The sequence below is a fragment of the Calidris pugnax genome, unplaced genomic scaffold, assembly GCF_001431845.1.
Source record: "Calidris pugnax isolate Ruff unplaced genomic scaffold, ASM143184v1 scaffold20, whole genome shotgun sequence".
Taxonomy (NCBI): Eukaryota; Metazoa; Chordata; class Aves; order Charadriiformes; family Scolopacidae; genus Calidris; species Calidris pugnax.
This window is the reverse complement of record NW_015094510.1, coordinates 26,833,639-26,858,703: the sequence shown is the minus strand read 5'-3', so window position 1 is coordinate 26,858,703 and position 25,065 is coordinate 26,833,639. Positions and strand designations below refer to the sequence as shown.

At 41.8% G+C, this 25,065-nt stretch overlaps 1 protein-coding gene and 1 long non-coding RNA gene across 5 annotated transcripts in view; one reads left to right on the top strand and one right to left on the bottom strand.

Moving 5' to 3' along the window:
• Positions 1 to 3,217: 3,217 nt before the first annotated feature.
• Positions 3,218 to 24,689, top strand: LOC106902601. The gene is made up of 3 exons (XR_001414550.1): positions 3,218 to 3,463; positions 18,490 to 18,684; positions 23,805 to 24,689. It is a non-coding gene; the product is annotated as an uncharacterized LOC106902601 (long non-coding RNA).
• CRYL1 (crystallin lambda 1) overlaps positions 6,907 to 25,065 on the bottom strand; it is a 61,485-nt gene continuing 43,326 nt past the window's right edge. For all 4 annotated transcript variants that reach the window (XM_014966210.1, XM_014966211.1, XM_014966209.1 and 1 more), the window contains 2 exons: positions 11,177 to 11,283; positions 6,907 to 9,134 (listed from right to left, as the gene is read on the bottom strand). In XM_014966210.1, the coding sequence (XP_014821696.1) occupies positions 9,021 to 9,134; positions 11,177 to 11,283 (221 nt within the window). In that variant the 3' untranslated portion in view covers positions 6,907 to 9,020. The remainder of the gene's footprint in view (positions 9,135 to 11,176; positions 11,284 to 25,065) is intronic.

Sequence of the window (25,065 nt, the reverse complement as noted above, 5' to 3'; positions counted from 1 at the left end):
TCTAAGCCTTTGACATGGCCACCTGAAGGAGGTCCTACAACTACACACATCTTGGCAAAAGAGCTATATGCTGCTGATAAGATGGATATTTGTCTCATGGAAAGTTCTCAAGCTTTCCTCACACTTAAATAAGGCCATCAGAAGGGTGGCAGCTGGTGGTAACCTGCATTAGGGGAAATCAGAAAAGCTGCATCAGGGATCATGGAACAGGGAGCCTGGCCCAGTATAGTGCTAGGGCAGAGGGGCCTCGCTCAGCTTTTGCAGGTAAATTATCTTGGAAGGAAAAAATAGATTTTACAGGTGAATAGTCCAAGTTTCTTAGGCTGAGGATGAACAACTAACATCCATTTCTAGCTATGAAACATGGTTTAGTGATGTTTTTTATCAGAGTTAGGCTGACGTTCAGACTAGATGACCTTAAATGTCCCTTCCAACCTAGACAATTCTAGAATTCTGTAACAGGCTGTGGCTGGGCTTCCTATGGGCTGGACTGGGCAGACTGGCCTATTTAAACATTATGACCAAAACTCTTTTGCTACACAAACAGGGGAGCAAGCCAGGCAGGAGGCCGACACAGACCCATCAGGCCCAAGAAATGGAGGAGAAGTTTGTGGGCAAGGCTACCCATACCACCTATTTTCTGACCAGCACCGTCACAGCCAGGAGCTGGCTGTCAGAGCAAGGCCCATTCCCAAAACTCATCAGCAGGTTACAGAGAGGTGGCAGCTGGAAATGACACTTTCTTTTACTCTGCATATGCATGGGTTCAGGATTGCTAAAGGGTGCACATGGCAGTAATTACTCGAGGTACAGTCAGCGACCGCTGTCTGGACAGTTGTCAGGGCAAGTTTGGGGCAGTCAGTGTGATGAGTTGGTAGGGCAGCGCAATCCTGAGGCTCTGCTCTGCAGAGGGGGCTTCTTCTTCTTTCTGAGAAGAGACTCGAAACCTAAAGATATATGCAGACACAGTAAGCACTGTTCATACAGTGTACTGGGGCAAGACTAACAAGCACGTACCTCACTTTTACTGATGATTAAATAAGATTGCATTAATCCCTATCTAGTAGTTTTATTTATAAGAAACTATTCAGATACCAAAATCAGATTAAAACATACTTAATGAAGTACGTTTTTATTTGTAGTAATATAAATAATACCTGCATCTTGTTAGAAAAGTTATATTTAATTTTTCTTTGCTCTCAAAGCCTTGTTTTTAATAGCTTTTGCTTTGTAAATGACAATTTAGAGAAGTATTATGTTGTCTCCTTCAGCAATTGAAGATATTCAGACTTTAGAATTTGATCAGACTGCTGTAATTACCCTTTACTATGCTCTGAAACAGATTTTGATAGGGGGGAGATGATGTTTCTAATTAACTTTTCTTCCTGAAAAAGGAAAACCAAAAGCAAATTTAAGAAACATTTCTGGTTTACAGAATTACACGATGCGACTTGGTGCCACTGCATACAGTTCTGTACGATAGGGATCAGGCACAGGCACTGCCCACTTGGCTAAACTGCCTGGTTTTGCAATTCCCTATTTCCACTGCCCCGTATGTTTGAAATGGCACAATTACATCTTTCCATTATTGCATGGGTTTGAAACGACACTGCTGAGTAATATCGGAAAATCTGTTTTTGTGGTTATAAGGTGGTGTGGAAAGCTCTGCAATGCTTGGTCTGTCGCCTTTGTATTATAGCGGTAATTCCAATAATTTGTTTTTAACTGCAAGAAATACTTTCTGTGTTACTGCTAAGAACTCAGTAGACAGATTGCACCCCATTAAGTTTTTAAGTAGAGCTTTTAAAAAGAAAATACAAGCTCCAGAGCAACACAGCTGGGTGTAAAGCTGACCGGCTGCTGCTGGTGCCCGCGGGAGCAATGCACACATAAAGAACTCGTCTGTGCTACATGGAAATGCTCAAGGTCTTCACTGAGGCAGGTGCTGGAGTGAAGCAGAAGGCAATGGTAAACCATGCCTTGGTAGTGCCAGTTTCAATTTAGGTACTTTAGTAGTATCAGGGTGACAGTGAGAATTTTTCAGCCTCATCACTTTCTCCCTGGGCTGCAAAAAAATGCCTCCGTTGTATTCCTTAGGAGTATTATCTGTTAAAGGCAACCAAGAACGAGCAACCGTGGCTTCATATGGAAAGTATGTACCGTTACGATATTGGAAAAATTAGTGCAAGATGTGATGTTAAAATTCAAACACATCATGCATGCAAAAGAAGGTTTTCACAATGTTTTAAATTACTGAGGCTTTTTAATGTTTTCTGTTGGAAAACACCTGTTGTGTCAACACAGAGTTGTTGGATTCTTATGGAGCCCTTGGTCAGTACATTGACACTGTAGCAGTAGTCATCATCTAGACCTAAGCTAAACAAATCAAATGTCCAATTTAGGGCAAATTTACAGCTCTATTTTATAGAGTCTATTTAAAAAGTAAGTATAGCTTCTGCACAAAGCTGTCCTATATCCACATGCAAGTAATGGGCTCATGACCTTTCCATGTTAGACTACATTTTACTCATAGATAAAGGAAAACAAGTTTCCGGATGATTCTGCATCTTACACATCTCTGCTTCTTGCAAATACAGGTCTGAAATCCAAGTAGCTGGAAGAAGTCTACAAAGCCAAGCGTTAAAAATGCCCATTTCACACTCAGGTTCAAGAGGAAATCCCATGCATGCTAAGTGCCATTTTATTCCAAGTGTCCCTCTCATTCAGTGTTTGGTGAAGGGCAATCCACCCTTGCTGAAGGAACAAAAATCATCAGAAAGAGAAGGGAAAATGCTGAGGGATGTGCAATCCTGTGGAGCAGTTATTTGAATACACTTTAAGAAAGGAAGTCACACTGTTTTCTATCAAACTAGAAAACAAAAAGGTTTAATGTATTTCAGAAGTCCACTGAATTTTGTGGGAACAGCGCCCTTATGAACAGCTCTCCTTGTAATTTGCCCTGCTCCCATAGGAGCGGTGCAGGCTTTTGCTCACAGCCAGGAGGACACTGGGCCAATTTCTGATGAGCTGTGTACAAAAAACTGCTAGTCCAGCTGCATTTGTTCATGGCTTCACTTGCAGCCAGAGCCAGCTGAAACCGTCCTGGGAGCGTTTCACAACCACGGACCAGTGTGTGCAAACTGGAGCTTCTGAGCAAATTCGGGGGGGGTCAAACATTCAAGGTTGCCCTGTTTTGCCTCAAAAGGGTACTCTTAGCATCTGTTCCCCCCCAATTCTTATGAAACTATTGATATGACAGCATTTGCTATTTAAATTGCCAGTTTCTTTTCTGACCTCCCGTTTTTAAGAGAAGGAAGAGGGGTGAGCAGTCCGGGCTCTGTGCCTTATGGCATCACAGGCAGCAGTGGAGGATGCAGGAACTCACTCTTCCCAGTTGATAGCCTTGTATGGACACAGCGGCGAGGAATCAACCTTTGCTGCTGGTCTGCTCCCAGCACATGCTGTAAGTAATATTTAAACCTTCATGAGTATTAAGATACGCAGCTTAAATCTTGCCATTTGAATATTGCTTTTATATGATTAAACGTACACATTCAAATGAATATGCCAGCTTTAAGCTCCTCTCTCTCTCTGTGATTCCTTATAAAAACCATATATTGATTGAATGAATATCATATATATTCATGATGATATATATGAAATCATGATATATATTTATCATTATTCATATATGAATATTAGCTTGTATTCGCTGGTAAAATGACTCTTCCGAATTAAATTTGTACAGTAAAAGAAAAAACTCGGAGGGGAGAAGAAAGTTCTAACTGAAAAATGAAGGACAAGAAGTACCAGCCCATGGGTGACTCTGAGCTGTGTGCTCTGAGCTGTGAACCACTGAGTAATGCACTGAAGGGAGGAATTCCTCTCTCTTTCTGAAAGAGCAGAAGTCCTTGTCTGTTGGCTTGATAAAGAGCCTTACCAAATCAAATGTGAGTTTTCCCCTAGGGTCGGTTTTTGCCTTTCCACTCACTTTGACTGATTTGCAATAGCGTGCACACACACACACACACACACACATGAAATGGAAAGCGCAGGCGAGTGCCAGCCTGACTGGAGCTTGGGGGAACGGGAGCAGATGAGCAGGCAGCTAGAGCAAACGTATTCATTTACACTCATTTACTCCAGCTAGATCCAAATTAATTTGTGAAACATTCCCTTTGGGCCTGTTAGGCTGCTGAAAGCCAAAGACCATTTGTTTTTCCTACTGACACTTACACTAATTGCCAGGTTCACATCTGCCGGGCTCCTCTTCTCATGGAGGGCTCCCACCCCCCGTATCTCCGTCCCTGCACAGGTACCCCAATCCCATGTTCTCAAAGACCTTTTTGTTACTCCCTGCTCCAGCAATGCAATCCTGGCATGTAACTCTACAGGCACTGGCAGCACATCTCATCTTTCTTTTGAGAAACTGAGACTGACAATGACATAATTTTGTCTCAAAATCATTCTTTCTGTTTTTATAACAAGCACCATCCTGCTTCCCTAATGAAGTAAAGATGGTATAGATAGGATAATGCAATTTCTTAAGACCATTCCAATTAGATAATACGGCAATCAGAAAATACTCACATTTTAACTTTCAAACTATTATCATGACTGAACAGAAGAATAACTACAGAATAGGGAGAGTAAATTCCCACAGCTGCTTTGCGAGCTACAAACTACTCCACTCAGACATTTAGGAAACAGAGATACTAGACTTCCCTCAGTGAAGCAGATGAGTGGTTCCTTTCTTCCTTAGCTTACACATGGTTTGATTTCCAACAGCTTTAAATCAAAGGCTTTGGTATGAACACGTTGGACTCTGATTTCAACGAGCAGCAGTAACTAACAGCAAAGTACACATAATAAGGAAAACAATAAATATCAAATTGGTAAAAGAGAAAACTTCAGTGCAACAAAGACAGAGATTTAGGAAAGTCTATAGGTGCAACTTGATTTAAAAAATACAGGATTTTAAAATATGCAACTGTGATAAATTCTTCCAAATATCTCATAGATTACCATAAAACAGTTGCTTGAACATTCAAGCAACTATTGCTTCTTCTGCTGACATTCAAACAAAATAAATATTTGATCGCATCTGTACTAGTTCTGCAACTTTGTAGGACTGCTGGTGTTAATTCCAAAAGAGTCCTCAAAAAATACCAGGTGCAGTCCTCATAAAATCCCAAGAAGTCTATTGCATATGAGGAAAAAAAGTAATGGGATAAAAGGAGTAAGACGAATCTGAAGAAAATAATTAAAGCAATTAATTCAACAGAATTGGGATTTGTATCTTACAAGGAGTTCAGCTCTGACGAGTTGCTCCCCTGAAGGGATCCTTCAATGTCCAATTAGCAAATCTATTCTGTCCAAATTGTCAGCTAAATACCCTGTAAGAAGTTAGTGATGGACTATTATGGGAAGCAGAGAACCAAGAGGAAGGTAAAGGAAAAAAACTGAAAATGGGGAGAGAGAGGGAGAGGGGAACACTCCCCTCCTGGTACATGTCAAACTCTGCTCCTGCCAGCAGCCCAGAGCAGTGGAGACACTGAACAAGGTTAATGAAACATCTGTCCATCACCAGGAGGGGCCACCCCTGTGGACCAACAACATGGGATTTTGGGTGGCTCAGACTTTTCTGTATGGAATTCTTTACATGTGAAAAGTTGTGACTATTTGGTTGTGACATTACATTCATCTGCCCAGGAAAATGCATGGAAAAACCTGAATGCAGATTTAGTCACACCTATTCACACCATCCTAAATTTCATTTACAGTTTAGGTTAAGAAGTCCTCAACACATGAAATTTGAAGTAATCTATACCCATTCTTTGGATTTAATTTAATTAAACCAGAGCAATATTTCTGATGATACAAAATAGGCCAAAATCAAACCAAACTAGGAACGAGGCTAATGCAGCCTGAGAGGGAGCTCAGAAGACCTCCTGCTCATGGCAGGCTCAGCTCTGAGATCAGACCAGGCTGCTCAGGGCTTCATCCAGTCAGGAGCTGAAAACCTCCAAGGATGCACCATGTCTGTGGACAACCTGTGCCTCGTTGTCCTCATGAGGGGAAAAGTGTCTCCTTACATCCAGGCTGAAACTCTTGTGTTTCAACTTATGTTCATTGTCTCTATCATCCCATCTGGCCCCACTTTGAAAAGTTTGTCTCTGCCTCCTCGATGACCTCCCCACAGGCACCGGGGTCTGCTGGTAGGTCCTCCTGAACCTGCCTCTGCTCCAGGCTACACAACCCCAGGTCCCCCAGCCTCTCTCTTCTGGACTAGTGCTCCAGCCTCACCATCTCAGGGGCCTCCTCTACCATCTGTCCAGTATCTTTCTTGTACAGGGAGTCCCAAGCTGGGCACAGGATTCAGACACAGTCTAATGATGAGTAAAGGGGATTAATTGTGAACAGGGTACAGGTCCCTGGGATGAGGACAGCCCATCTCATTCCTTTAGCTACCTTTTCCTAATATTTTCCACTTGTTGTTGCAGTTACCAACTAATACTTTTGTGGGCTTCAAATCCCAAGCAAATGTCAACCAAAATGCATTTTTTGTCAAACATCACCCCCCTGCCCCCAGCTCATAATTGTGAGCCTGGGTGAGACCTCATGCTCCCCGGTGAGCTTTGCTGTACACCAGAGCCTGCGAGGAGCTGCTCACCCCACAGGACTGCTCTGGCATCCAGAGTCCTTCCACCCCCCTCCAAAAGCCATTCCCTCATGGCATCTGCAGCAACTGGTCACCCAAGAACTATAGGAGAGTGCACGTTATTTCTTGTCTTTTTACTCCCACTGACTCCCACAAATTGTTCTACCCGGGCAGTGGCTTCTAAAGACATATTACGTACTGCTACCACTAGACTATCACACGGGAGCACAGGAGTGAACAGCTTCTTCATTAAAATATTTTATTCATAAGCAAATAATAAAGATGGAGGCAAATATTTGATGACATGATCCAGTTTTAAAATATCAGTATAAACAGAAGCAATGTGAGCTAATTACAATGTCATATGCGCATAGAAAAACAGGACTAATCTTGAAAGTAATTGGAACCTTCTGTGGCCTTGTTTCAAGTACAAGAACATACATAAAATGAGGAAATCAGCCCCATAATTAATTTTCTATTGCTTAATAAGTCATCAGGAGCAAAGATTGACCTCCCCAACTTCAGATGTCTGAATGCAGGTTGAGCCAGTTCCTGTGGCAATAAAAAGTAATAGAAGAAACATGACAATTTTAAGTCGATATTGAGATAAAATAAATTCAGCTTACAAATTTTCTTTTCTCGTCACCGATTATAAAGGAGCACAGGACAACCTCAAGCATTATGCCTCCCACTCCGTGTTTCACATCCAGAGATGTGTTCTTGGCCCACTAAGTGGTCAAGTGATACAATTTATCTTAGGCCTTTTTTACTGTGACCTAAGCAGAAATCAGTGGTATTGGTGTGTTCACACAGACACATCTGCTGTTCAGCTCAACTGACTAAGTTTCAGTAACTTGTTTGTGTGCTGCACCCTCTGTAAAAAACAAGATTTGAAATGCCCCTGAGCTGAGCATTAGCAAAATGACAGCTCAACGCTTCTGCATCTGTTCTGGGACTGAAGGTACATGACCAGTTAGCACAAATTCAGAAACACTTAACCCCAGCAGCGTGGGTGCGATGCGCGGTGTCGAGGTATCCTCACCATCTGCAGAACAACACTGCCCCAAGGTTCCGGCTAAGATCCAAGTCCAACTGTATTACAGGGCATATACATTCATAACATTTTGTCTGCTGTGGACCACAACACGCCAGTGCAGCATCTGAGAGTATCACTACTTCCAGGTGTGCACTGCATCTTTGTACGTGCAGGAGATGTCGTGTCTCCTGCAGGAAGGGCAGCAGTAAAGCATAAATGCTACATCTCATCCATTGCACCTTTCCCTCTGGGGGGGAGAAAACCAGCAGATACCTGGTGTCCCTTCAGCTACAGCTGTTAAATTCAGTAGTGCTGAGTCCTAAAGAAGCACTCCTATCTTCAGATAATGTACAAAACAGGCATGGAAACAGAGAGGTGAACTGGAGTAGTTTGGGAGTAGTCACAGAGTAGCCTGGGAGGAAGTCCAGGCTGATCCACTACACCATACTGTCTCTCAAGCTAGCTATGAAATCAAAATACCTGCTTTTTCCTAGACAAGTCTTAAAATGTGGCACATATTTATGCAGCAATGCCAATGGTGAGCACCACACTTCTGACTTCAGGTGGGGGAAAAGCCATGGGGTATCAAGTACATGGCCTTAAAAACGGAGTAGGTCTCTGATGAGTTCTTACAGAACCAGGGGCAGGGGATGAGGGGGGGATTCTGCTCTGTTTACTCAAACTTAGATCATCCTACAGCTACAGAAGTGCCAAAGGGAGGGAAAGGAAAAGCAATTCCTTCCCCTACATTGTGGAACAGTTACAGAGCTAAGTTGAGGTGACCCTTACTGCTGTTGAGGTCTCAGCTCACCAGCCAGTGAATCTGCTCTTTGCTCAACACAGCCCTCTCCTATCTACGGTCAGTGCTTTACAGATTAACCTCACTCCGGCAGTGATTGGCGGGTGAGGGCTTATTTTCCCCAGTGACAAACAGCTGATGTTTGCCTATGTCAGATCCCTGCGTAAGCAAATATTGTTCAAGCACTGAATTCCCAAGCAAGCTGAAAAATGCATTATTTAAAACGTGATTGTGTTCCAGCATTGCACAATGTTAATATTGCTAAAGCTACTTTATGCTTACACATCTAATGCATATATATAATAATAATTTGATGAATTTTAGCTGAACTTTTAAATAACCGTTTCCAGTTATTCATGAATTATGTCACAACAAATTTGGACCAAATGTTTCATTGGTCTCTACATTTGTGCATATCATTGGTTGCACGTTCAGTCTCCTCTTCTGCATGACCAAAAAAATTCCACTCTTTATGAAGACCTGCTCTTCATTTGGTCTCTCTCTCCTGTTAGACAAGGTGCACCTCAGTCAGATTTCATTTCTTTTTTCAATTTGGCAAGACCAGTGAGACAGTCATCTCTCCATTTTCTCCTGGCATCCAGGATTTTCGGAACACTTGGAATTTTTTCACACATTGCCTGGAAGAGAAAATTTAAGATGATTAAATCTAATGTTCTGAGGGAAAAGCTTCTCACCAGCATCGTTTTCCTGCTTTTCCTGCATCAGACCAAGTAACCATCCCCACAAACCACAGTCTAGTCTATCACAAGCAATAGCCACTAATTCTTTACATGGGTCACTGGAAATGAGCTAACCAGTACGAGAAGAAAAGCGCTCCCACTTGGAGAAGGTTGGCCTGAATGTGGCAATGAAGGTTCCTACAGAAACATCAAAGCATCAGCCCCTCCTCTCAGTTTGTCCCACGCAGCCACTGCCTAGTCTCTTTGATAATAACCTTCTATTAAATAGGAAGGAGGCAACCTGGTCATTTACGTGGCTAAAAATGTGCTCTAAACCAAATTCCTCTCTGTGCTGTGATCTCGCTCCTGGGTCCTAATAAATGTAATGAAGAATAATGGTTTTTAAATAAATTAGAAATGTTTATTAAAAACATTTTTTCTCAGGAGTGCCAGTTATAATTGAAATGACAGAGAAAGACACGTAACAAACCCAGAATTATAATTTTGGTTGTTTATTGGAATATGGGGGAAAGAAAGTAAGCACTATTTGAGGACACAAAAGGTGGCAGTCTGAACAAGTTATCATGCAAAAATTATATTTAAAACAAAATGGAAAAAAAATATTTTTGACTGCATAATCAAAGTTGTCATAGAAGTGCTAGTCAAATGTTACTGTTGAAAGGAGAACAAGAGGTAGTAAGCTCTGACCAGATCATACATTGTAACAGATGTTCTTTCAAAGTAAAAAAGCTGTTTTGAGAGTGCAGGTAGAGATCACAAGGTCATCTTTGCCAAAATAGCACCTGAGGTCTTAGGTTTAAAAGGCAAGTGTTGAGAAACTGGGTAAAACCTGGACCTGCTACCAATGACCGGCAAGTTGCAATCACTCCAGAAAAAAAGTCAGGGGGAGGGTCGGAGGAGATAAGAAATGTTTAATGTTTTACTCTTAAGAGGATTCTTGCAAACCCATCTTTGGCATTGAAGACCGAAGATAATAAAGAGATACAGAAACGGACGTTGAAGTGGAATCCAGCTTTCCATAAAGAAACCCAAACTGTTTCATAGCAATCAAAAGCTTCTAATAATTAATAACTCCACAATTATTATTGATTGCTATTATAAGCAGTCTATATTGCTTAAGCATAAAAGAATAGTTTTCCTTTTTAACATTGTTGACGTTGAATTGTATAAATAAGAACAAAAATGCTGTCTTCCAGACAGAGAGCTTCCACCTATGGAATTAATGTCAGCTATTCAAGAACAATTCCAATACATACACATGTTCTTTAGCAAAGCATTAAAAAAGCCAACTATGACAAGGCAGAGTTAGGAAATAAAAATACTTCAGTTAATTCCTATGATTATACAAAATAGCCTATACAGTGAATAGAAACAAACCGTGGGCTTAGAAATGTTAATAGACACACTGGGTCCCAATCCAGAACAGCACTTAAACATAACCTATCTTTAAACATGCAAGTAACTGTACTGGGCTGCTCATATGCTTAAATTTAAGATGTATTTGCATGCGTTACAGATTGGTTTGTCACATATACAACAGCAAGAAAAAGAACACCCAGAAGAAAAAAGCTACAGGGTTTATGCAGGAAGAGGGAGAAGGAGGAAGACACAGGGAGAAAAGTCATGTAGGAAAGGAAGCTTGGAGCTGTTCATATTATGGCAGGGAACACAGGACAGAAGTGATAAGAAATAGTGTGGAGGATTTAATGTCAGTAATCCATAGTCATTAGCAGTTGACTCCTCTGTCTAGTAATAATGTTGTTCAGGTGCTAGATCACTTTTCCTTGATGTATGTCAAAGTGCTTAGAAAAGGGACTTACCATGCATTCTGTACTGATCTTTTAGTTCACAAGGCGCGTTCACACAAGAAATACAGACTACAGATACCTCTAACAGAAAACTGAAATGGTACAGATGTTAAAATAAAAGCTAACGTTCTTTGTTCTGAATGTCACCGCATTTATCAACTCCATCTTTACCTGATTGATTTTCTGCTCAATTTCACCTGAAAATTCTGGCACTGGTCCAAAGGTGTTCAGAACAAGTTTCATACCTTCACGGTATCTTTCACAGTAATTTGAAATACCTAAAAATAAGAGTAAAAAATTGCATTTTAATAAAAATTTCTACTTAAGTTCATTAAAGCTGCCTGTGCTTGAGCACTATCTTAAATCAAAGCCCAAAAAAAAGGTGTGCTCTTACACTTAAGACACATGATTGTCATCAAGGGAATTGTCATCCACCACATTTCCTTTAAGGTTCATGGAAAAATCATTCAGGACATGCCTTCATTCCAAAACCAATTAATATTACATACCAGCAGGCAATGCCATGTGAGGGGTGTAGGACACAACCATGGATATACTTGTGTTTTTTTACTCGAGACCAGAAAGCTTCCCTGACCACTGTCCACAAGGAGAGTACTCTCACCTCTCCTGTCCTCCTCTTTGGTAAGTGTTGTATCAGTTGAAGCATTCCTGTTGTTATTTTTATTTATTGACCTGGCGTGTATCAAGAGCAACATGGCTCAGGGTAAGAGGGTCAAAGTCATGGAGGCCCAGCTGGTCTCCACTGATGGAGAAAGGCTTAAGGAGAAACATACAGATCTTGCAGATCAACACCTTGTATTGCAACTGGGGTTTGGCTTTCATGACCGCAGGACCCTCTTTAGGGGTTGAGCACTGTCAGGCGGAGACGGGATCCACCTGAAAAGGTGGGGAAAAAGTATCTTTGCCAAAAAAACTGGTCAATCTTGTGGTAGTTAGGGTATGGCAACTGGAAGATCTCGCGCTGTACAGAAAGATAAGGCCCCTCTCCCAATAGCATTTAGTCCGTGATGAAAGCAGACGGAGGTGACGTTGTAAACCTATGCCATATAAGGCAGTGTCACTTATCAATAAACGCCATTTGCCATCCACCACATTGGTGTCTGCGTGTCGATGGACCGAGCGACCTGGGGGTAGTGGTCGCCGTGCCGTTCCTGAACCAGGTCGCCACACCTACTACAGGCAACAAGATCTGGTGAGAAAAGTTTTATATTAGGAGCACAGGAAAAGTGAGATTACAACCTGAAGTCAAGTGAGGAAGGGGTATATCAGGGTAGAAGGAGTGCGGAGTAAAAGATGCAAGAGCAACCTCAAGAAAGTAAAACAAAAAGGCAAGAGGAGTCCATCTCCAGCGTTTGTGTATGAATGCATGCAGCCTAGGAAATCAGCAAGGGAAATGAGAGCTTCATGTGTGGTCACACAACTAGGACACTGTTGGAGCAACGGAGGTGTGGTGGGATGGTTGGCACAACTAGAGTGGTACAGTGGACAGGTACACACTGCAGGAAAGATAGACAGGGAAGACAAGGAGGGGCTATCTCTGTAAGGACCAGCTCAGATGTATTGGAGCTGTTCTACAGGATGGTCAACTGTCTGTGTGAGAGCCCATGGGTCAGCATCAGTGGAGAGGCCAGTAAAGGACAGCATCCACCAAGGGCAAGAACAGTCCATCCTGATATTAAGCAAGACAAGTAGATGTATCCAGAGGTTGGCTTGGATGAACTCTCACGCAAAAAGGCAGCATACAGCAGGTGGAAGCAAGGACAGGCTGTAAAAGAGAAATGTAAAACACTGCCCAGGCATGTAGGGATGGTGTCAGAAAAACCAAAGCTCAGCTCCAGTTGAGACTTGCAAGGATGTCAAGGCCAACAAGAAGGGCTTCTACTGTTACATTAGTAACAAAAGGCTGAACAAGGAAAGTGTGGACCTGCTGCTGAATGGGTAGGTGATTTAGTGACAGGAGAAACAGGTAAAGGGGAGTTACTCATTGCTTTCTTTGCTTTAGTCTTCATTGACAAGGTCTCCTATGCCTCTGTGCTTAGAGGCAGGGCTCAGAGAGGAGAGGAGTGATCAGCAGTAGATGACAATCCATCAGTGACTATCTGCAAGAGCTCAGCCCCACCTGAGACCATGGGACGCGTCAGACTATATCCAAGGATATGAGAGAAATGGCCCATACCCTCGCAAATCTGCTTTCTATTGTATTTTAAAAATCATGCCAGTCAACGCAACAATCTGATCATCTGAGATCCCCAGATGACGGAAGGCAAACATTGCATTGCACCCATCTTCAGAAAGGCCAAAAGAACAATCCAGGGTACTACAAGCCAAGCAGTCTCATTTCTGTCCCTGAGATGATCAAAGAGCAAGTCATCTTGAAACAAACTCCTGGGCACAGGTATAAGAAAGTGATCATGACAGTCAGCATGTAGCCACCAACAGGCACGCCATGGTGTAAATCATTCCTGACCGACCTTGTTGCTTTTTGTGATAAAATCATTGTATTTGAGGAAAATAGTGAAGTAGTGGATATCATTTACCTCAACTTTAGGAGTGCATTTGACACTGTCTCCTATGATATACTGTATCAAAGTTAGAGCATTAAATTCTGCATGCTTTGACAGCGAGATGGACAAAAAATAGGCTGGATACCCTGGATACTCAGGCTCAGATGGTAGTGGTTAATGGGTGGTACTCCACCTGAAGGCCAGTAAAAATGGAGTACTGCAGCAATCTCTCCTGAGACCTGCACTGCTTAACAGCATTTGCTCATAAAGTTTGTGACTGATACCAAACTGGGCAGGGGTGGGAGGTGGGGACGGATGGACAATACATGGGAGGCCAGGGTTGCCCTTAGACAGGCCGGTGGAATGAGCCAATGCAAAACCTTAAAAATGTAACAAGACAAGATCCTGCACCTCAGAAGGAGGAGCTCCGTGCAACAACACATGCTTGTGAACCCCAAGAATTCCTGGAGCTGGTAGGCAGCAAGCTGAATGTGAACCAACAGTGTGCCCTGGCAGCAAAGAGGGACAACAGCATCCTGGGCTGTGTTAACAGCACAGCCAGTAGACTGAAGGAAGTATTAACCCACTTTTACTTACTGCATTCAGTTTGGGATCATCCAAGACAGACATTGACAAACTGGAGCAACTCCAACAGAGGCCAGCAAAATGGTGGGGGCTGGAGCATTTGTCCTGCAAGGACTGGCTAGAGGACCTGGGCTTGCTCAGCCTGGAGATGGCTTTGCAGGGACCTATCAGCAGCTCCTACTGCCTATGGGAGGTCATTGAGCTGTGGCATGGCAGGAGGACAAGAAACAATAGGCACAATTTGAAATGCGAGGTTCAGACTGGATACTCAAGCGGTGGCACAGGTTGCCCACAGAGGTTGTGCAGTCTCCATCTCTGGGGTTTTTCAAGACTGGATGAAACCCTGAGCAGCTTGGTCTGACCTCAGAGCTGACTCTGCTGTGAACATCTTAAAAAACATGTGGTCAGAGAAACAGATAACTAGTAATAATGGGTAAAATGGCAGTCAAGTAGACCTTGGCTAAATCAGGGAAAGGTCCATCTTCCATCAGCTCCAGTAGGAATCTCAAAAAAATTACTATTGAGGCATGAGAGAGGAACTGGAATGATAAATGCACCAAAAAAAAAAATCAGTCATTTATCCAGACATATACAGCTAGTAGACTTTTCAGTGCTATTAACTACCACATAATCAATACAAGGGTAATGTGGCCTTTCCCACTGTACGTCAATCAAGAAGTCATGAGCTGCACCACAACAGTAAATGAGCGATGCTTGTCTGGCAGTAAGCAAGCTGACATGAGTAAGAATGTGATTATCCTGATGAACATCCTAGACCTGAGAAGGGAATTTCTGAATAGCCACTAATAGCTGTGACAATCTCACTTTTCTGAGAACTACAGAGACTGAAGAATTGACATCCTTAACTCTTCTTTTTATTAGCTAATTATCAAAGCAAAGAGGAGAAAGTTGCAGAAGACAAAGGCAAGCATTTACGGTCACCAACTCTTTCACGAAGACTTAGGAGATCCTACAGACCAAGTGCATGAACCTGAACCGCTCATGGTCTTATCCAACCACAAAATGCAGGAAATGTAAGTGGGGTGGCCTGACTACCATACAAAAGAATGCAACTCAGGGCAAGAGTCATTAAGCACTCTCTTTCCTGAACAGCTTGTAGACAGTTCCCTGGAATGCAATACTGGCTGATATCAATACTGTAGAAGTCACACCTGTCTAACCCTACATGTTTGAGGTTGAATGGTGGATGATTGAAAGGAAACCACTGGCTACTGGAAACTATGAATCATAAACTCCAACACTTACGTACCACACTTTATACTGCTCTACATGCCTGAAATCGCTGAAACACAGGTTTTCCAAAAGGCCTCCCAGGTCCTAAGAGTATGGAGAATTCTCTTGTTTCTGGACCAAAGGCAGAAGAACTTTCAAAGGACAAATATTAAATTTTCCTTTAAGAAATTAGCACTCTGAAGTCATGATGACCATCAGATAAGTAACAGAAAGGACAGAATGGGAGAACGTGTTCATTGCATGAGAACAACATGGAGAGATTTGAGCATTCAACTCTTTTAAAAAATGGACTAGAAACATTCTCCAGCATTAGAATAAAGGAGACTCATAGAAAAATAGCATCCTTGTCAAGTAGCTTGAACCTACATTTGGTGCTGAGTGTGCCAGTGAGCCTGTTTCCTTGTATTATCTACCCATGGAGCATATGTTTTCCTAGAACACACTCTGGCATGTTCTGGCCTTTCCCAACACAAAAAGGGAGGTGAGCTGGTCATAGAGGTATATCTGTGCTCTAATTATATAGACATTTAGTATTTTGCTCAATTTTCTTGATTCACACACAGTCAGAAACTTTGACGTTGCCTAGCAGGCTCCAAAATATCACTGGCAGGAAGTGAGATTCAGGAATAGAAGCATTACTGTGGGATGTGGAACGACTCTATCTCTTCACTGAGGGAATAAGCAGAGACCATACTTCTCCATTAACACTCTGGAAAGGACCACTGGTTATCAGGGTTTACTGACCATACCCTGTCATTAGCGTTAAGTGCTTGCCTGTTACATCTTAACAGTTGGGCTCACAGACTTTGGCACGTGAAGCCAACCCAGATCTGCCTACAGGGGATGTGCTATTTACATGAGCAATCTTGGGAACCCAAGACAATTCTGGATGAGACTCATGCCCCAGCCACAAGACAATGATATTTACATTTCACCTTGCTCACATGATTTTTTTCTTCTAACGGTAAGGAGTCTGAGAAAAAAGTTTGCCCCCACGTCATGCAACATCATAGAAAGTTCCCAGATGTAGACATAGGAATGTCTGAGGCAGAGGAGTGCAGAACTATGTGGACTTGGGTACACCTTGCTAACACACAGCTGCTGACAGCAGCTTTTGCCAGCTGGTCAATCACAAAATCAAAATGGCAATTCAGTCAAATATGGAAATTCAAGCAAATCCCCGTGAGCAATTGGCAATAGCAGGAATGGTAAACAAAGCCATACCAGTTACCAGTTATTCTGGTCCTTATCCAGCTGACACAAGTCTATGACACCTAGACCAGTGCTGAATAGTTTGGGTTTGGTACTTTTCCAAAGTCATGGGGAACCTCTCAACTACGTGGTAAGCTTATGCAATAATGCCATAGATCTGAGTAGTTTTGATTCTGGTTCAGTCAGGAGAAGGTAGAAGAAAAGACTGTGTGCCAGAAATCTTTTTGATGAGCCTCAATCTAAAGAGATAACATTAGTATCTTGTAAAAGCTGAATGCTTGGATGTGGCTGATCCATTTACCCGGTGAATATGAACTCCTGAGCTGGAGAGATGGCCTTCAAAGCTCACTCATCCAGCTAGTCCCGGAAATCGAGCTCTTACTGGCAGCTCATCTACAGCTTGAGTGAATCAGAACAATTTCTGGGTGGGTGTAGCTCACCAATGCAACAGAGACATGCCAAATGCAGGTTGGGTAATACAACTCAATTCACTCACTGCATGCAACGTAAGAATGAAAAGAAGCCTTATGCAAAGTCAGCAAAATAGGAAAGGTAAAAAAAAAAGTTACGGGTCTAGAGAAGAGCAGCAGCATTAGTATAGGTGATCCCAGCAGTGTGGGTGAAACAGCAACATGCAGGGATGTAAGCTGCCTGCCAACCAGGCTTTTTTGGACATGCAAAACCTTTTGAGTCTCAAGTGAAGGAAATACACCAAAAGTTAGAATATATACATGGTCTCGCTCGAAGATTTAAAAATTAATAATTTCAAAACAGATATTGCAAGACAGCACTCCCAGTGTGACATGTCAGTGGAGACTAGTGCAATCTTTAACTTGGTTTAAGTAATCAAGATCAACCCTATGTTACCAGCTTCAAGAAGGCACTTGAGCAATGGGGAATATTGCTGGAAAAATCACTTTGCTTTTCAACTGCTAACTCAAAACTGGCAAATATTTGACTTCAGGCCTTTAGACTTAGAGGAATCCTTTGGTTCAAAGGTCAGGGCTATTGCAAAGGTGGATGAGAAGAGCACTTGGCTGGAGCACAGGGACAAGAAGATGGAAAACCAATACAAGATAATCCCTCTAACTTTAATCCTTGTTGATACTGCCCAGGGAGCAGCTTAAGCTGGAAGAGTTAGCATCTGTAAACAGTGCGAGACAGGGCAGCACCTGGGAGCTGGAGGAACAGGAAGAACATGTTAAAAACAACCAACATCCCTCCTTGTACCCAGTTGCTGTGCCCACACTGTGCCCCACTATCTCCCACTGGAGAAAAAGAATGACGCAAGATGCATCTGGGACAGAGAAAGAGGGGTACCAACTTGCAGCACAGGAATTACGATAGTTTCTTCTTGTGTATGTGGTTTGTTGGCTCCCTGTCTAAACCTCCATCTTCCTTGCCCACACACCTCATCAGTCTTGGAGGGAAGGGGCTGTGGGAGAAAGCAGATGTTGCAGCAGGCACCAGAGAACCATGAACACAGAACAAAAATACCTCCAGGGAAGATAGGAGTTCCCTGAATCTTCCTTCCACCACATGTTTACAACTATGGCAGAAAGTGGACGATGAGGAATGAGTAACAAAATGTTCCAAGGAAGTAGTGGATACAGGATTATAAAGATGAAAAGGGGAATATTCTATATATTCCTTGGAAGTCCCAAACCCACACAGCACTTCTGACTTGTACAGCACAGTTACAGGAACATGTTATCACAAGCTATAGGAGGGCATTGATTCAAGGGTCTTCTGCTGCCCATATGTATCTAAGAAATGCCAGGCTCTTTATCATACCAACACAGGAAGAATAAGCTGCTGCTTATTTAGCATCAATGTGAATCCAGGCAGTTCCCAAAATACCTAATGAACAAAAGAATTTATTCACATAACTACACTTTGTGTTTACAGGTCCCTTCCTGAAGGACTTGCACTGGTGTGGTGCAAATGTGGTATCAGTGAAATGCCTCTGGTTGCATCATCAACATGAACAGGACATTGCTGAAGGAAAAGGAACTAAGCACAGATATTTAGCTTAGAAGCATGCACAAAATGCTTCACTGCCCTGAGAAGACCTCTTCACAAGTGAGGTTCATAAACATAAAGGTGAGAGGAGCAGTAGGAAAAAAGAAGGGAAAACATAACTGTATAAAACATAGGCATAACAGTATAAAACGTAGTAATGTTCATGCATTATAGCATGTAAGTGTTTTCAAGTATCTTAGCTTCTTGTATGCTAAGTCTGGTTCCTTCCTCTTCATAAGAAAGACAACAGGCATGAGGGCTGAAAGATACAAGCAAGCAAACTTGGTAAACCAGTCTGGCAAGGACACTACACATGGGGCAAAACAAGGAAGGCATCAAGGTATTTGTGAGAGAAAACAAGAGACAGGAGCAAGTGTTACTAGCACGGACAGGGAACATGCCAAAGACAGAGGGTGCCTCACAATACCGAGCATTAACCTATGAGGAGCATAATAAGATACTGTAATGACTCAAAGAGTAGGTGAGATGGTCAAGCCACTGATGTAATAGCGTCAACAATTTGAAAAGATTGGGGTGGGGTTGATTTTAGCAGGTAAAATCTAAGAAGAAGCTGCACTTCGTAAGACTGAAGATAAGTATGGATGAGAACAGAAAAGAAGGGGCATATGTCAGGAACATCATGGAGGAATTTGTCACGGTTAGGTTATTCTCAAAGAGAAAAAAAAGTCCCAAACTCTTTATTTTGCTGATAGAGGGATTACATTTCTAGATATTACAGTTCCAAGGAAAACTTTCTAAATGTAATCCTGTCTTCATCAAGGGTGTGTCTGAACACAGATACATGTTTTTAGTTAGGGTGTGAATCCACAGGACACTTGCTACTCTACAGTAATTCCCACATGAATTCACTTAGACTGTAGTAGAATGAATACTTTCAACTACCCTAAGACAGCAGTAACACCAAAAAAAGTTTTATTCTCACTATCCATGTATTACCATCTCAACAGCAATGCATAAATATTTGTGCAGGACTGCTGTGAGCTGGATCAAGGAATTAAACTGAGTTAATATGAACTACTTCTTTTGTTAGGTCAGTATCATGGCTCAACCCCAGCCAGCAGCTAGAACCACACAGCCGCTTGCTCACTCCCCCCAGTCGCAATGGGGGAGAGAATCAGAAGAGCAAAAGTGAGGAAAAACTTGTGGGTTGAGATAAAGGCAGTTTAATGGGTAGAGCAAAAGCCATGCATGCAAGAAAAGCAAAACAAGAAATTAATTCACTGCTTGCATCAGGAATGGCATGGCCAGCAGGACTAGGGAACTGATTGCCCCCTGTACTCCGCACTGGTGAGGCCACACCTTGAGGACTGTGTTCAGTTTTTGGCCCCTCACTACACTGAGGAGCTGGAACATGTCCAGAGAAGGGCAATGAAGCTGGTGAAGGGTCTGGAGCACAAGTCTTATGAGGATCGGCTGAAGGAACTGGTTGTTTAGCCTGGAGAAAAGGAGGCTGAGGAGAGACATCGCTCTCCACAACTGCCTGAAAGGAGGTTGTAGCAAGGTGGGCAATGGTCTCTTCTTCCAAGGAACAGGCCATAGGACAAGAGGAAATGGCCTCAAGTTGCACCAGGGGAGGGTTAGCTTTGATATTAGGAAAAATTTCTTCACCAAAAGGGTTATCAAGCATTGGAATAGGCTGCCTGGGGGAGTGATTGAGTCACCATCCCTGGAAGTATTTAAAAGATGTGTAGATGTGATGCTGAGGGTCATCATTTAGTGACAACTTGGCTGTGCTAGGTTAATGGTTGGACTTGATGATCTTAAAGGCCTCTTCCAACCAAAACAATTCTATGATTCCCAGTAGCAGGCAGGTATTCAGCCACCTTCAGGAAAACAGGGCTCCCTCACCTGTAACAGTTACTTGGAAAGATAAAACACTGTAACCCTAAATATCCCCCTTTCCTCCTTCTTCCCCCAGCTTTATATATTGAGCATGATGTCATAGGGTATGGAATATCCCTTTAATGAGCTGGAGTTAATTGTCCTGGCTGTGCAAATCAGTTTCATATCTGCGATGCATTCCTCAGTTTGAGCTACTTGGTGACCACACACATTCTTTTGTTAGCACAAGTGAGAAGGATGCACCAAGACGTGTTCTTCAGGACATGTCTATAATCACTTGAGCCATAAAGCATTAAGAATTCCTGTGCAAAGTCATGTGCCCCTTTCAGAAGGTGGAGGGAACCCCTTTACACCTAAGAGCCCATAGAAGGGAACTGGTGCACACCTTTGCTTACTGCACGCAAACTCCTTCATAGAGAAAAGTCCTGCAGCTGCACAGAGGCAAACAGCAGTTCTAGAAGGACTATAAACTGCTTTCTCCAGCCTACTGGGAAGTGAACTGAATGTGCTTAAACACGTATGAAATAACTGATGGGTTCATGAAAGAAGAGGTTTTTGTATGATTATGTAGCACTGTGATATTTCATCTCAGTATTACCTTTTTACAAACATTCCTGAGTTAAGTTGAGATCTTCTACTGTGCTAAAACATAACACATGGGTTGGACAGAAACACAAGCAATCTTCCTTTTCTCAGGCTTTATTACCATAATGTAGAGATTCTCACACCTGCTTACTAGCTTGTGGTACAAAAGCTCCTGAACTGGGTTAAAGCTTGGTTTGCTCCCTCTATGGCAGCGTTAAAGCAGTGGCCATAGCAATGAAAATAATCTCTGCTTTTGAACCAGCCAGAATACCTGTCTACAGCAATTGTTAAAAAACATGCGTGGCCATATTTTCCCTAGCCAGACTAGAAAAATTCCCTTCCTTTGAATTATGGCTTATGATTCCTTCCCTCTTCCTTTTTCATTCAGCACAATCATTCTGCTCCTGTCATCCAAAAGCAATTCACCTGGCTGGTGCTTCTCAGACAAGCAAGCATTCCCACTTCCAATAAAAGAAACACAATTTTGACCATGAAGACTCATTCCTAGCTTACTGTGTATTTGCACTGACAGGGACCTTACATCAGCCCCAATTTTCACACAACTCCTGTACAACATGTACTAACACCACAATGACTGATAGGTAGAATATGCTCATGGAATGGTGTTTTCAGAAATGCAAGAGAGAAAATAGCAACAAAGATCCTTCAACCTCCCCCTGTCCAGCTCTTCTGCTAATATTAGCAATTTAGATCAAGATTAAATTCCAATTATAGCTCGCTAAATAACCCACTAATAAGGTAAGTGATCTAAGACAGCCAATTATAAAATACATTTGAAGAATTGCTGCTGCAAACATAGTATATGATAGTCTAGTCTCTGGTTTTACAGATGATTTTTTGCAAGGGCTTAAAAGGAGCCAGGAGCCCAAGAAACAAGAGATTTAGGAGATACAATCTTATTGAGGTTGGATCATCTTCAGTATATTCACAAAGAGCCAGGTACATATGCAAGAGGGACATTGTGTCTGCTAACGTAATCCTACGATATGTAAACGGGTAAAATGACACTAGTGAAATCTGTTGATGTACCTTGTAAGAGAGTTAACAGCATTTGTTGCAATGTTGCCATATGATATCATAAGATGACAGACTCAGACTGAAACTGAAATCAACATTAATTTTATTTACTGAAACCAACAATCAACATTATAATAATATGCAATTTGGATGTGCTTTTTTCCCTCCTCAAAGCGGTTTCCCTCCTGTCTGTTGCAATTTGGTTCTCAAAGTGCTGTTGCTGTTTCTGCTCCTTTTAGTGATTTGACACTGTCATTTTATTCAATGTTCAAGGCTGGTGGCTCACTGCCATATATTCAAAATTCCTAATATCCATGCATGGATTAACTGGTAATCTAAAGTAGACTAGACAATAGCTTTTGATAGGACCATTTATGAATATGGAGGAAAGGACATAAGAACTAACATGGGGGAAGCTTGGCATTATCACACAGGAAGTTCATGGATCTTGATGCATTTATCTTACAGGGAAAAAAGTAACATTGATCTCAGAAAAAAATATCATTGTAATAATATTCTTTATTCAAGATCAAATAAAAAGCACATCACCCTTACCAAAAAAAAAAAGAAAAAAAAAGAAAAAAGGAAGATGTCTCCATCTTCCAAGGTTTCCCACAAATAACACTATTTTTCTCTCATGTTTCCTGCATCCCCGCCATCCTTTCCCACTAATTAACAGCGAGTTTAAGATTGTGGGTAATTAATATCTTACGGCTGTAAAGAAAGGCAGCTGCTGTGAAGCTGCTGGACAGGCTAACAAACAGGATAGAGGAGATTTCTTATCTCTGCCTCCATTTCCCTCCACTGATAAAAAATACACACTCTTAGTACAACGCATCAGGGTGGGCTGTCCTGAGCAATCAAGAGGAGGTCCATACTATTCCGTATTATGTCAACCAACACTGGGCACTGGTCCGGAACTATGACAATAAACCATCGTGTGTCCTGACATCAGCAATTTTGATTTAAACTGTGTCTGATGAGAGCAACAGCCTGATTCAGCCTGTCAACACGTAAACAGGAGCAGCTCTAGACTCAGAAACAGCACACCTGAAGATTGGGAATGAAGCAATACTTGTCATGACTGAAGTTACTGAATGAGCCAACAAGGTACTTTTGTGTAAGTGACCCAGTCCACCAGTGTACTAATGATATTATTTTAGGGTTATTTTTAATTGAGAATATTACATAAAGTTAAAATAACTCTACAGGTATATATTGGGTTTGTATTTTGCAAGCCCACCACAAGACTACTCTTCCAGTTTATCAGTCTCTTGGATCTATTTCATAATTTTTCTTCCTGTAATCTGGAATAGTAAAATTCCTCATAGAAGGTAGCATTAAATCCAGAAACTGGATAGGGTTCTAGAACCCTGCCATGAATAAGCAACCTACCAGGTACACATATTACATAAAACTGGTTTGAGATGGGAAATTTCAGAAGTGTTTTTGTAACAATGTACTTCCTGATGGGAGGAAGGAAGCTAAGCTCGATCATGATAGAACATCAAATGCCAAAGGGGACTCCAGGAAGAGAATCAAAACCAACCCAGATGACTTATACGATTCTATTCATCTTAAGGATGCATTGTTTTAGTATTAAGGAGTCTAAAACATGGATTTAAAAAAAGGATTCACAAGTATGATTTGATCTCTAAAATGGATTCGATTTTTTTTGGTATTAACAAGCATTTTGGTTTGGTTTTATGTTTTAGTAGAGGCAGTTCAACAAGTTACACTGACAGAAGACCCTGTGCATGGCCAGTTCCTGCAGAGGACAACATGGCAGCTTAGTGGAGTGGTGGGGACAGGACTGGACAACCCCGGCCTGCAAGACTCCAGGTCGATTGCTGTGCTTAAGGCTACTGTGTGCATCTGATCTGTTCTATGCAAAGAATGTATATGGTTTATATGGAATAAGTCTAAAATCACTGGAGAGAACTGGAAACTGCCAGATGTAAATAGATCAAAAAGGGAAACTTTCAGAGGATGGATGGTGTTTAACTAACAATGCACAAAAGCAAACACTTTGTGACATTTAATTTACTGATATACAACCAAACTGACAAGCTGAAAGACTCTGATAGAGGAGGATCCACAATTCCACATTCATGTCAAAATTGCTTAGTCAGCCTTAGCAGACACAAGTTTCTGCCAAGTAACTAACCAACAAGTAGACATAAAGGAACACTTCTAATTCCACACTGATGTTTGAAGATCTTGGTTTCTTATTTTATTATTAGGGATTGCAGTACTGCCTAAAAGATCCAGTAATGGAGCAGGGGCCTACCATGTCAGGGACCATATAAAAGCAGAATAAAGACAGAACCCAAAATACTAAGAACTAAAAATGTATTTAGTTTATCTTCACTTCTTGAAGTTTTCATGTTTTGTTAAATTCAAACCTTTGTAACCCTAATTTGTAATTTTTATTTCACTGTATACAATTCACTTTTTATTTAGCTGGGATTCGTGTATACTGTTCCAAAAGCCTCTAAAAAAATCTGTCTTGATTATGCAAGTCAGACGTTGAACTGTTACTTGACTGCTTTGTCGACTCAACTTTATGAGCACCGTATTTTGTGGACAAATGCAATTCTGCTTCCCTCAGGATTTAAACCACCTTAAGGCAAGCTAGCACCAGCAATATTTACACTGACTCTTTGTTACAAATTTGGGGGGGGTGGGGGGTGGAGGGAAGCACTCGTCTACGGAAAGTGAATTTCCGTTGACATCAAATTATCAGATAAACTTCTTCAATACTTTCTTTTCCTGACATTCAGACAGTCCTGAACCATGGGTACAACAATGTTTGCAAAGCACTGGGACAAACCTTGGAAAAAAGGAAGTACAGAGCTAGCATTTCAATTTCATCTGATCACTTACAATACGATAGACAATATCCATTTCCTTCCATCCAACCTCAAGTTTTAGTTAAGCTTTTCCTTTTCTTATCATGACAGTAAAGACGAGTCA